A 13,797-nucleotide genomic window follows, 5' to 3' on the forward strand; every position below is an offset into this window, starting at 1 on the left:
CAAAAGAAATAAGACAATCTAAATAGACCTATTTCTATTTAATAAGCTGAATCAACAATTAGTAGATTTCCAAAACAGAAAGCAACAAATCCTGATGGGTTCACCAGTAAATGCTACCAAATATCTAAGGGAGAAATTATACCAATCATCTACAATCTTTGTCAGAAGAAAGCAAAGGAAATACTTCCCAACTCATTGTGCAAGGTCAACAGTAACCTTGTAACAAAACCAGACAGATAAAAGACTGTTATTCAAAATATGCAGAGAACTCTTAAAACTCAAGAGTAAGAAAGAGAATTTTAAAAAATAGGCAAGAGATCTGGACACCTCACCAATAAAAATATACAGATGGCAAATAAATAAGCATATAAAAATTGTTCAACATTCTATTACATTAGATAATTGCAAATTAGAACAACAAGATACCTATTAAAATGGCTAAAATCTAAAACACTGACAATAACAGATACTGGCAAGGATGTAGAGCAGCACGAATCCTCATTCATTGTTGGCAGGAATGCAAAATGGTATAGCTAATTTGAAGACCATTTGCCAGTTTTGTAGAAAACTGAACATACTCTTACCATGCAAACCTGCAATTGCATTCCTTAATATTAACCAAAATGAACTGGAAACTTATGTTACTACAAAATCCTGCACTCAGTTAATATAACTTTATTCGTAATTGCCAAAACCTATAAGCAACCAAGTCCTTCAGTAGGTAAATGGATAAATAAATTGTGGTATACCCAGACAATGGGCCAGTTTCAGTGCTGATAACTGGAAATGAGTAATCAAGTCACAAAAAAACAATGGAGGAATCTTAAATACTATTACTAAGTAAAGGAAGCCTATGTGAAAAGGCTACATACCACATGATTTCAACTATGTGACATTCTAGCAAAAACGAAACTATGAACACAACAGAAAGATCAGTGATTGCCAGTGGTCTGTGGGGATGAAGGGAGCACTGAGGATTTCAGGGCAGAAATCTCTTCGTGTGATGCTATGACACTGGATACACGTTATTATGTATCTGTCCAAACCCACGGAATAGACAACTTCAAGAGTGAACCCTAATGCAAGTCACGGACTCTGGTGATAATGATGTGTAAGTGTAGGTTCATCAACTCTAACAAATGTAGCACTGTTGTGTGGGGTGTTAATTGTTAAGTGTGTCAGGACATAGAATATATGGGAATTCTCTGATACCTTCTGTTCAATTTCACTGTGAATGTAAAACTGCTCTAAAAAATAAACCTTTTTTAAAAAATAAAGCATCTTTTCTTTTATCAAAGCAGTCCTACTTAAAGAATAAACATAAATAACTACCATATGAATGCCTTCAGAGCTTGAAAAATAAATGCTGGGATTGGATTTCAAAATGTATTTCCTCATACAACCATGAAAGGACTACTTTCAACTTCTTAAAAATATTTATGTGCCAGTAAAAAGTCTGCTCTTTTATACAGATTTCCATTTATGAAACTAAAATGTTAATATATTTGCAAATTACTTAAAATGTGTTAAATTTACTAAAAATAAACACCTTGTGCTTTTAGCACCTATTTTTTAACACCTAACTTTAAATTTTAAATGTAAAAATATATCCTTAATTATCTAATTTCTAAACAAAACTCTTTAATATATACACCTACCAAAATGTTATTTGCTATGAATTTCTAATGTTAACTAATACCAAGAAATTATTATATCCAAGGATAGCAAAAATCACTTCTTTAAAAAACTTTTTCAGATACACATGACAGCAGAGTATATTTTGACATATTATACATACGTGGAGTATAACTTCCCATTCTTGTTGTTGTACATGATGTGGAGTTTCAATGGTGATGTATTCATATGTGAACACAGGACAGTTATGTCCAATTCATTCCACTGTCTTTCCTATTCCCATCCTCCCTTCCCTTCATTCCCATTTGTCTATCCAATGAATTTATTCCTCTCTCTCCCTCTCTCTCTCCCTCTCTCTCTCTCTCTCTCTCTCTCTCTCTCTCTCTCTCTCTCTCACACACACACACACACACACACACACACATACACACACACCTTATTTTGTTTTAGCATCTGAATTATCAAAGAGAACATTCGTCCTTTGATTTTTGGGGGGACTGGCTTATTTCACTTAGCATGGTAGGCAAAAATCATTCGTGACAATGCTGAGGAATAAAGGTGAGAGAAAAGGAACCACCTGCTGTGCTTTCTGAGAATAGTCTTTGTCCTTGTCCTTGGAAATCCCTTTGTCTCGGGGAAGTTACCTGAAAAATAACTAACACCCTGTTATCTCCTTAAACGTATAAAGTTCAGTGAAAAGAGAAAAAGAGAACTGATTCAAATCCTATCCTGGTCTAACCTAAATGCAGAACCTTATGCTAATTATTCAACATCTATGAGCAACAGTTTACTCATCTGTGAAATGGGAAAAACATCTGCATTTCATAGATGCATTATATTTAAATAAGAATGCTGGAAATCTGCCTACGTATTTTACTCATACACAGAGGCTGTACAAATGTTAAGAGCTTCCCTGCTCCTGAAGTAACAGCATATTCTAAATGGACTGAGAAGAGAAGGAAAGGTTTAATACCAAGGAATGCATTTCTGATGATGGAATTTAAAGCATGGGAACATTAGAGTATGGGAGATATTTTGAGACAAGGAAGCACTCCCTTGAAACCAACTGTTTTCCCCATCTACCAAGACATAAAGGAACCTTGAGATTACTGTAAATACTTAAAAAAGACTTGATCTACAGAGAAAATAAACTCTTAAATACTGATGAATTCTGATTAAAATATAAAGGTAGTAAATATACTCTAACTTGAATAAGAAAATTTAATGTCAATTAACCTAAAGCTGATAATGGAATGATAAAACATTATTTTATTAAACCATTATTCATATAACAAAAACTATACTTAAAGAAAAAAGAGATCAAAACAAGATTTTCATTAGGCCACATATTAGAATAAATAGGTTTAAATTTGCCACTTAAAAATGAACACTTCACAGAAGAAGATATACAGGTGATCAACAAATATATGAAAAAGTGCTCATCATCTCTACTAAGTAGAGAAATGCAAATTAAAACCATCCTAAGATTTCATCTAACTCCAATTATAATGACTATTATCCAGAACACAAGCAATAAGTGTTGGCATGGATGTGGAAAAAAAGCACACTCACATTGCTGGTGGAGTTGCAAATTGGTGCAGTCACTCTGGAAAGCAATATGCAGATTCCTCAAAAAACTTGGACTGGACCCAGCTATCTCACTCCTTGGTTTATACCCAAAGGACTTAAAATCAGCATACTACATACATACATACATATTGATGCAGACACATCAATGTTATAGCAGTTCAATTCACAGTAGCTAGATTGTGGAACCAACCAGGATGCCCTTCAATTGATGAATGGATAAAGAAACTGTGGTATATATACACAATGGAATATTACTCAGTCATAGAGAAGAATAAACTTACAGAATTTGCTGGTAAATAAATGGAGTTGGAGAATATCATGCTAAGTGAAACAGGCCAAGCCCAAAGAACCAAAGGTCAAATGTTTTCTCTGATAACTGGATGATGCTACATAATTGGGGGTGGGGGCATGAAAGAGAAGAACCGAGGAACTTTGGATGTTGTAGAGGAAAACAGGGAGGGAAGGGGTAGAGGAAAGAAAGATAGTAGACTGAGACAGTATTACCCTATATATGTGTGTGTGATTATATGAATGGTATAAATCTTCATTGTGTACAATCATAGAAATAAAAAGTTGTACCCCATTTGTGTACAATGAATCAAAATGCAGTCTGTAAAAATAAAAATAAATAAAAATAAAATGAACACTTAAAAGTTCATGTTTACTTATTTTTGAAAGATAAAATAGTAGAATACAAAATGCTTTTAGGGCTCAATACCATTGACATTATACTCATAAATATTTTCTTCTATACAGTAGGGCTTAATATAATTGGTATCAGTGTTTTATCTAATTTTGGTCTTATTAAAATATCAACATTTGAGGCAGTAAAGTTTACTTCCTATCTCTCTCATGACATACTCCTGAATTTCCTAGGAATTCTAATAATTTTCATTACTTCCAAACTAAATACACTGTTTCTTGAGAAGTATAAGACATACATAGGAAATAGCATGATTTTCAGAAAAGAAAACAGAATGAAAAGGATTCCCAACCAGAACACCACCAAGACACAAACTAAGATAGTGTTTCCTCATTCACACAAGTTGATCCACAGAGCAGACACTTAAAACAGAATGAAAAGATTAGAGGAAATAGCTGAGGCACAATATGCCTATATAAGTGAAGACAACTTATTCTAAATAATGATCAGTAGGAGAAGGAAGGAGTTGCTCACTCAGGGCATTAATGATCAATTCTTTAAGATATCTGACAGTGCTTTATCCATGGTTAATACTCAGCTGAGACACACCTGTACAGCTAAATTAGATTTGTGTGCCTAGTATTTGTTCTAATGCTTCTGGATTCATGCTATACCAGTTTTTAAATATTTTTGTATTTCTAAGACTGTAGTCTCTTGGCCTGGGATTACATTCAGTTGGCCTGCCCTATCTCCTTCAGAGTCTTTAGAATGTAAGGTTCCACTGAAAGAGGTGTGTGTGTGTGTGTAAGGGTGTGTGTGTGTAAGGGTGTGTGTGTGCGTGTGTGTGTGTGTGTGTGTAGAGAGGTTGGGCAAGGGGTGGGATCCTGTCTGCTGAAGTCATGCAAGAAACTAGATTTGTCAGTTACGTGCATTTCTATAATTCTTCATTAACATTTTGGGATATATTAAAAGATTTTAGAGTAGCCAACCAAATATAAATCATGTTATTAGAAAATGGTGGAAGAGTAGGAAAAACATTATAGCTGTGTTCAAATCCTGGTTCCTTTCTTTAATTTCATGTCGTTGGGGAAGGTATTAACATTCATTGTGATTATTTCATCTTCTGTAAAATGGAAAACAGACTATTTGCCTCACAGAGCTGTTTTAGGAATTAAAAGGATGTATTGCATGTCATAATACCTGTGTACTAGACACATAGATAGTCAAAAAGTTCCTAGTCAATTTGGGTCTATTCAGTATGGAAGACACACTTTACATTTCTGATTTTACAATTTAGAAAGAAGAAAAAATTTTAAAGGGCAGATAAAAAGATAAAGGTTCAAAAATAAGGTCTATTGAAAGTAGAATCACTTATCCTCCAGAAAGACATTTAATGTATCACCATCTAAGGTATCAGAAAAAGAAAAGAGGAGGTTTAGGGTGAAGGAACAAGAAGTTCGATTAAATAAAAAGAATGTTAAGTATATATTATTAAAAATTAAAAATTAGCACAGATAAAATAGTGAATAAATAGCTTCTAGAACAGATAGATAACATCAGTATCTAATGATTATCTTATCTTACCTGAAGACTGAGCAATTTTTCAACTCTACACTCAAAATTCCAAGGAGAGCCAGAAAAAACTGGCAGGCAGGAAAACGAAGTCCTTAGAAGTTCCCACTGCTAATATGCCATATAGCTTAAGATAACTACTGCAGGACTTTAGAATTCATTTTCCCATTTGAAAAATTAAAGGGTTTGCTTGTGAGTCTCTCAGTTATTAAAAATATGATTTGAGCTTATAACATGGCTTATGACTGACAATTTATATACATATGGGAACGCTTCAATGATTACTTAATGAGGTAGAAGAAGTGCAATGACATTATTATAATGTAGTAAATTACTACTTCAAGTGATCTGCAATTTTTTAAGCAGCTGAACAGGGTATTTACAACCAGGAAACTATCTAACATCTAGGTCACTAATACATGGAAGGACAACTGAGTAATAATTATAAATTCTCATGTATACCCCAAATAGCATGCTTGACTTTTTAATGAAACAGCATAGGTATTTTTGAGATTATGTTTTGCTAATGAGAATAAAAATATCTGCATTATCTGAGCATATGGAAATTAATGGTGAGAAGAGATGCTAAAATTGTGTTAGCTTGAACAAGAGTTAATAAATTCATTCCTGACACACCAAACACGTACTCTTGAAAAAGATTTCCATTCATCTATTAGCAATAGTTTATCAGGAAAGAATTTTTCATTATTTTCACCTAAAAATCAATTCACCAATGTCCACAATTCTCACTCTCTTAATAGAACCATCTAGTCAGCAAGGACCTATCTGAGATTCTTCCATGACTTTTATTTCCTTACTTCTTTTCCCCCAGGTCTTATTAATCACCAGACCTTCCATTCACATTCAGTCTATCCACTTCTAGAATTAAATTTCCTGCTCAAAGGTACACAAATCACCAAGATTAAAGGGGTCTGTCCTTCCTTAACAGGACTCCCATAGCACAAGAAATAAAAGCAAGAATCAATAACTGGGATAGATTCAACCTAAAAAGCTTTCCCTCAGCAAAGGAAACTATCAGCAATTTGAAGAAAGAGCCTACAGAGTGGGAGAATATCTTTGCCAATCATACTTCAGATAGAGCACTAATCTCCAGAATCTATAAAGAACTCAAAAAACTCTACTCCAAGAATACAAATAATCCAGTCGACAAATGGGCTAAGGAAATGAATAGACAGAAGAAGATCTACAAGCAATCAACAATCATATGGAAAAATGCTCAACATCTCTAGTAATAAGAGAAATGCAAATCAAAACCACCCTATGATTCCATCTCACACCAATTAGAATGGCGACTATCAAGAACACAAGCAACAACAGGTGTTGGCGAGGATGTGGGGAGAAAGGTACACTCATACATTGCTGGTGGGGTTGCAAATTAGTGCAGCCACTCTGGAAAGCAGTGTGGAGATTCCTTAGAAAACTTGGAATGGAAACACCATTTGACCCAGCTATCCCACTCCTTGGCCTATACCCAAACGACTTAAAATCAGCATACTACAGAGATACAGCCACATCAATGTTCATAGCTGCTCAATTCACAATAGCCAGACTGTGGAACCAACCTAGATGTCCTTCAATTGATGAATGGATAAAGAAACTGTGGTATATATATACAATGGAATATTACTCAGCCATAAAGAATGATAAAATTATGGCATTTGCAGGCAAATGGATGAAATTGGAGAATATCATGCTAAGTGAGATAAGCCAATCTCAAAAAGCCAAAGGACGAATGATATCGCTTATAAGTGGATGATGACACATAATGGGGGGAGGGAAGGGTTAGTGTTAGGGTTAGAGTTAGGGTTAGGGAGGGGGCAATTATGGAGGAAGGAAGGACTGTATAGAGGGAAAAGGGGGGTGGGAGGGGTGGGGGGAAGGGAAAAATAACAGAATGAATCAAACAACATTACTCTATGTAAATTTATGATTACACAAATGGTATGCCTTCACGCCATGTACAAACAGAGAAACAACATGTATCCCATTTGTTTACAATAAAAAAATATATATATTTCCCCCCAGGTTTTCCTATAGAATCTTAATGGTTTTCTATTTTGCACTTCAGTCTTTGATCTGAAATGCCTTTTGGTGTAGGGAAATGCCTTTTGGTTACTTAAGAATAAAACATCACTTATTTTCCCAAAAAAGAAAATTAAAAAAATAAATAAATAAAGGGATCTGTCACCTATCTACTAAAATGAAAGAGTAAAAGACAAGGAGGTATTGAATTTACAGTATCACTAAAGAAGAAAATTTATAAATATAAATTTGTAGTCCTGTTATTAAAATTTCACAATAAAAAATTAACTAAATATAGAATTTTATGAAATTTAGTGATTCAGAGCTGTATCCTCCCTCAAACTGAGACATGACATGCAACAAAACATATATGAAAAATATGTGACTATCTTATATTTGTTCAAGCTAAATTTGATTTCCAGCCCCAAATTCAGGCACCTATAAATAAATGCACTTATTTCTGAAAGGTTTTCCTTAAAAGTCATCAGAACTAAGAATTTAAGTATTTCCCATGTGATATAAGCATCAGACTCTTCTAGATAATTTAACTTTTAACTTCAAAAACATGACTAATACTCTTTGAAAAAATCCATAAATGCCTCTATTTACTCTCTCTCAAAGAAAATTAAAACCTTTGTACAGAAGAAAATTTTTTTCCCAAACTCTTGCTTTACTATGACAAATTTACTAGTAGGCAAACAGTTCAATAAATGTAGAATAAATAACTAAAAGAATTATCTCAGTGCTTATTGAATAAAGGAAATAATCTTGCAAATGATGTATTTTTAAATCTCATTAAGAAAAAGTCATGGTAATTACCCTCAAAAAAGGAGTTCTATGAGTCAAAAAACAGCAAACTTTAAAACAGTGCACACATTTTTCCTGTTACACCATAGAGGAATTTACTCCTAGTCAAAACAGTGAGCAGCTGAGGCAGAGAAAAGAGGTCAAATCTCCCATCATGATATGTGATCAACAGTTATAGTGATCAATATATGATATTGTTCTTTTATGAGAAGTACCTTCATTTAAGGTTGTATTCTGATTCTACCAAAATGATTCTACTGAACTGACTACTTCAACTGGGTATATGTTGAAATGCCAATATGACTGGGGAAAGAATAAAACAACATCTATATTCCCACAATCTCTATTATTTACTCATAAGTGTCCAAAACCTTAGTAAAAAATGCAAAAAGAAGATATGCAAGTTGCAACCTAAATTGTGCACTCCATGTATTACTGTACGAAAACACACCTCTTTCTTAAAAGAATACTATCTTATTATCTTACAATAGTCATCTATAGCCCAATTTCACTTTAATAAGTATCTTTCTAGAGATTATAATCCTCAAAGCAATGTGAGAACACACTATAGTACAGAATTGAGTAATCAGTCATAATAATTCTAATTAACTCTATGTGAAGTAGAGGACAAATTCAGAGTTACCTGACAAGCAATCTGCACGAGGTAGACCAGCTCTTTAGATTCACAGCCATTTTTCATTATTTCATTCTGTTCTTCTGAAAGTGAAAGCTATGTCACAAAAGAAAGGGAGAGAAAGTCATGATTAATGAATAATAAACTAAGTATTCAATAATACCTGGATCCTCACATCAACTTAGCATAAGACATGCCTTACATTAGAACTCTACAGCTCAAGGCAGATAAATGAAGAACTCAGGATTTCAAAACAATGCACTTGTAGAAATTGTCTTTGCAGTTTTTTATCTAAATGGGTAGCACTGCATAACAGCAGTAAATAAAATACATGTGAGTAAATAAAACACATTAGCTCAAAAGCAGGACTTCACTTCCTCAATTCATTTAGTGCACACCTGAAAGGAAGGTATTAAACTAGGCAATGAGAAGAGGCATGACTTAACAGTTTAAAAGACCCGAGACTCTGTTACAGGGACTGGCTGCCTGAAGAACAGGTTGAGCCTACAGACGTTACTTAATTTTGGACTCAGCATGTGGGCCTGCATATTGGATTTTATTTTTATTTGAAAGAGTAGCCAACATATAGAAGCTACAGGTCCTCATGGAAAAAAATACAGATTTCTGTCTTCTACTGAAAAATGTGGAATGGGTTTGCATTCTTACATGGGTAACAACTAGCTATAGCTAAGAAGTGACCATCACCTTTAAATGAGGCATATACTCTCCAACATAGTCTGCTACAGAACTGATTACTCTTTATTTTGTGCCAGCATCTTGGCTAGGTCTTAACTATCATTCATCATGCAAACTGCTTTGTTAGTTTTCATATATCCCTATTTGCTTTATTTATTTATGTTACATATCTGCCTTATCTTTGGATGTGAATTTGCAAATTTGTTCCAGAGAGGGACACCCCATTCAAAAGTGCCTATAACTGTTCACTATAATACTGACCTACCTATTCAGTCTCTTAACTGGAAAATGGGGTAAAATAATAATGTCTATTCTCAAATTTATGAGCATTAAATATGATGATGCATAGAAAGTATTCACCAAGGTGACTGGTACTCAATAAGTACTTAATGAATGTAATATATCATTGTCATTAATACTAAAATAAAAAACAAGGTTGATAAAGAATACCTTCTCTATTTACGAAAGCAGTGTCACTGAAAGCTATTTTTAAAACTTCGGATATTAAGTAGAACTTCAGAGAATAAGTCATTCTCATACTAAAATAAGTCATATTAACTACAAAACCATGCTTTAAAAAAAATCAAAGAACTAAGGATGAAAACAAACCAATAAATAGCCTATGTTTCAGAAAGTAACAAGGTTTTTAGGAGACAGAAGATATTCATGCATGGGCCTGAATTTCAGGCATAGATGCCATAAGATCAAGAATTTGCCTTAGCATAAGGAAAACCAGCAAAATCCTGAGTGACTCCATATAGACTAAAGTGACAAAATAAAATTACCAGAAGCACCTTAAAGCAGAATTCACACCTATCCATCAATAGATTCCCACATGTATTCACCAGTTGCAGTACATCAAAGACTGAAGAAGAGGAAGAAAATGGAGAGAAAGGACCAAGTAAAGTGTGGGGAGCCTCCCCCAACTGTGAAGGCAGATGATCTCTATAGATGGAAGCAAGACTATAAAACTAGAGGACAGAAGAACTAAGAGCTCATCCTCTGAGGCCCTCATGATAATCAACAACTGAAAGGTTGGAGGAAGGCATAGAAAAGCTGAGAAAGCCCCCAGGGAGACATTCCAGACCTTCATAGAGTATAATGCAGCCACCCTCCAAGGTCCTCCTATAGCACAGCAAGTTAGGGAAATGACTGGAGAAGAAGCAACCAGGCTACAAAGTACACAGGGAGGACATGTGTCTCTTAGTCAGAAGACTGTGACTTCATGATAAAGCACAAAGATGTCTTCAGCGTCTTCACCAGTCTTCAATTTTCCCTGTGAACACAATTTCCAGACCTTATCCTCAAAATATTTAAAGGCAGTGATGAACTCACTCAAACTAAAGCTGCCACAGAGAAAAGATCCGATTAGGTACCTCAATTTGAAGATCAGAGGAAGGGATAGCCCTTTCCTAGAAATAAATATCACTGACTTTAGACTCAAGTAGTTTTCACATAAGAAATTTTACATTAAAAAATTACAAAACACACACAGAAGCAAGAAAATGTGACCCATAGTCATAAGAGAAAACAGTAAAATATAGAAGACACAGAAATGGGCCATATACAAAAAAAGTAAGGAGAATGTAAATTAATTATGATAGATTCTAAAGTTTAGATGAAAAGGTACACAATATGCAAGAACACATGGGAAGGGGAAAATTCTGGAAAGACAGTAGAGTGGGAAGCATAAAAAATCTGTCTCCTCAGCTGCAACATTACCCTAGCAGAATCTGATAGAACTATTTTGGAACTCTGGAGACTTGTAACTTCCATGGGAAGGTTTGGATGGGAAACTGGTTCATTTTTGTCAAAATCAGCTCCTAACACACTAGCAGCTACCTATCGCCCACTTCTAGCCCAGTGGCAGCAGCTGTACACATATTTCTGGAGCAGCCTACACATATCTTACAGGAACCAGGATAGGCAAAAAAAAAAAAAAAAAAAAAAAAAAAAGACCTTCCTCCAAATATAGGGACCAATGCTATGCTATGATTACTGACCACTGCTTCTGCTCACAGAGGTAGGAACAAGAGGTGTGTGGCCATCATTGTTGTGCCTCTCCTCTTTGTAGAAAGTCCATCACTCTGGCTGATGTGACTTCTGGGGGACTTAAAGGACCATCACAATTTCTCTTCCCCACCTCCCTTTACAGTTCTTTTTTTCCCATATGGGAAACAGACAGAAAAGACTATAACATTCAAAAGCAACTGTTTACATGGGGAATATTACAAAGTGACTGCATATACCTAGGCAAAGGTGCAGGATTAGGAAAGAACTAGATATTACATTTATACCTTGGGTTGATTCTTGGCATAGAGCTAACCTGCACAATCAAATAAAAATAATAACAAAGCAATAGCAAACCCTGGGGATGGGGTATGCTTTCTAGATTACCACATTATTAGATTAAAATGTCCATTTTGAACAAAATTAATTAATTAATAAACCACAAGCCATATAAAAACATGAGAAAAGTAAGATTCATTAAAAGGAAGTAAACGAATCGATAGAAATTGTACCTGAAAAAGACTTGATGGCAGATATACTAGATTAACAACTGTCTTGATGCTCTAAAAACTAAAGGAAGATGTGGAAAAAGTCAAGAAAACATTGTATAAACAAAATAAAACTATTAATAAAGATATTTTAAAATAAAAAATAAAAAAGAAGCCAAAAACAAATTTTGTACCTGAAAAGTACAACAACCAAAATGAAAAATTCATGAGAAGGAAGAAGGTAGATTGAGCATACAGAAAATAAAAATAGTGAACTTGAAAACAGGACAATTAAAATGACAAAATCTGAGGGACAGAAGAAAAAGAAAGAGCCTAATGGACCCATGGGACACCATCAAGTGGACCAACATACCTATGTGGGAGTCCCAAAAAAAGAACAGAGGGGGAAAGAAAGGAGGCCATGGGATGTGAGCAAACAACAGCCCAAAACTTCCCAGATTGGATGAAAGACATGAACATAAATATCCAACAAACACAATGAATCCCAAGTAAGATTAACTCGGAGATCCATCACAAGACACGTAATAATCAAACTTCCAAAGATAACAAGAAAACCTTGAAAGAACTAAAAAGGAAAGCAAAGAGGGGTCTTCAGTTAGATCATCCAGACTTCCCATCAGAAACTCTGGAGGCCAAAAGGTAGTGAGCAATATATTCAAAGCACTAAACAAAAGAACTGTGAACCAAAAAGAATGGAAACCCAAGAGATATGCTACAACCTGGTCAACCTGAAGAATGCCCTGCTAATACTAAATGAGCCAGTCACAAAAAGACAAATACTGAATGATTTCACATATATAAGGTACTTGAGTAGTAAAAAGAACATATGGGAATTCAACAGAGATTGAAACAGTTAAATTTAAAAGAAATTAAAATTATTTTATCAGATATTAAGAGCAAACTGAACAGAATGTACAGTAGAAGTATACAAACTCAAACACAAAAAGAAAAAACAAAAATAACAGGATAGTTAAGATTTCTTAGAATACCAAACAGATAATCATAGGTATAGCTGAAGTACCAAAAGGAACTAAAAGATGAATGGGGCAGAAGGACTATTTGTGAGATATTCATGAAATCTATCAACCTCAAATTCAAGAAATTCAGTAAGTCCTAAATATGACAAATAATTCAGTATTAAACATATCATAATCATACTTTTAAACAACAAAGATATACAGAAAAATGTTTTAGTCCTCAAAGAAGAAACCATATTACTAAAAGGGAGAAATAATGACAGCTGAATTTTCACCAGACATAAGAAAGGAGATGACAAAGCGAAAAGATCTTTAAAGTGCTAAGAGAAAAGTTCTCAATATGTCCCATAAAATAACCTTCAGAAATTTAAGCAACATAAAGACATTCACAAACAACAAAACCCAAGAGAATTTGTCCTCAATAGGCCATCCCAACAAGAAAAGCTAAAAGAAGTTTTTCAAGATAAAGGGAAATGATACTGGATAAAATCCAGGACTGCAGGAAGGAATTAGCAGCACTAGAAATGGTAAATATCTAAGTAAATATAAAACATCCAACTTCTCAATAGTAACAGATGGAACATTTGGTTAAGAATATCTTCTGAGAAAAGAAATTTACCAAGAGTTTATTCATACCTAAACTACCATACAAAAATAAGAACCAAAAAAGAAAGCATTTTC

At 34.2% G+C, this 13,797-nt stretch overlaps 2 protein-coding genes across 9 annotated transcripts in view; one reads left to right on the forward strand and one right to left on the reverse strand.

The window, feature by feature from the left end:
* KCNJ5 (potassium inwardly rectifying channel subfamily J member 5) overlaps positions 1–13,797 on the forward strand; it is a gene marked incomplete at its 5' end in the record, with an annotated part of 310,228 nt that overhangs the window by 165,539 nt on the left and 130,892 nt on the right. The gene's annotated exons all lie outside the window — the stretch shown is intronic.
* ARHGAP32 (Rho GTPase activating protein 32) overlaps positions 1–13,797 on the reverse strand; it is a 288,492-nt gene that overhangs the window by 82,761 nt on the left and 191,934 nt on the right. For all 8 annotated transcript variants that reach the window (XM_079104113.1, XM_079104108.1, XM_079104112.1 and 5 more), the window contains one exon: positions 8,934–9,020. In XM_079104113.1, coding sequence (XP_078960239.1) covers positions 8,934–9,020 — 87 coding nt within the window. The remainder of the gene's footprint in view (positions 1–8,933; positions 9,021–13,797) is intronic.

The sequence above is a fragment of the Sciurus vulgaris genome, assembly GCF_902686455.1.
Source record: "Sciurus vulgaris genome assembly, chromosome: 11".
In the NCBI taxonomy this organism is placed as follows: Eukaryota; Metazoa; Chordata; class Mammalia; order Rodentia; family Sciuridae; genus Sciurus; species Sciurus vulgaris.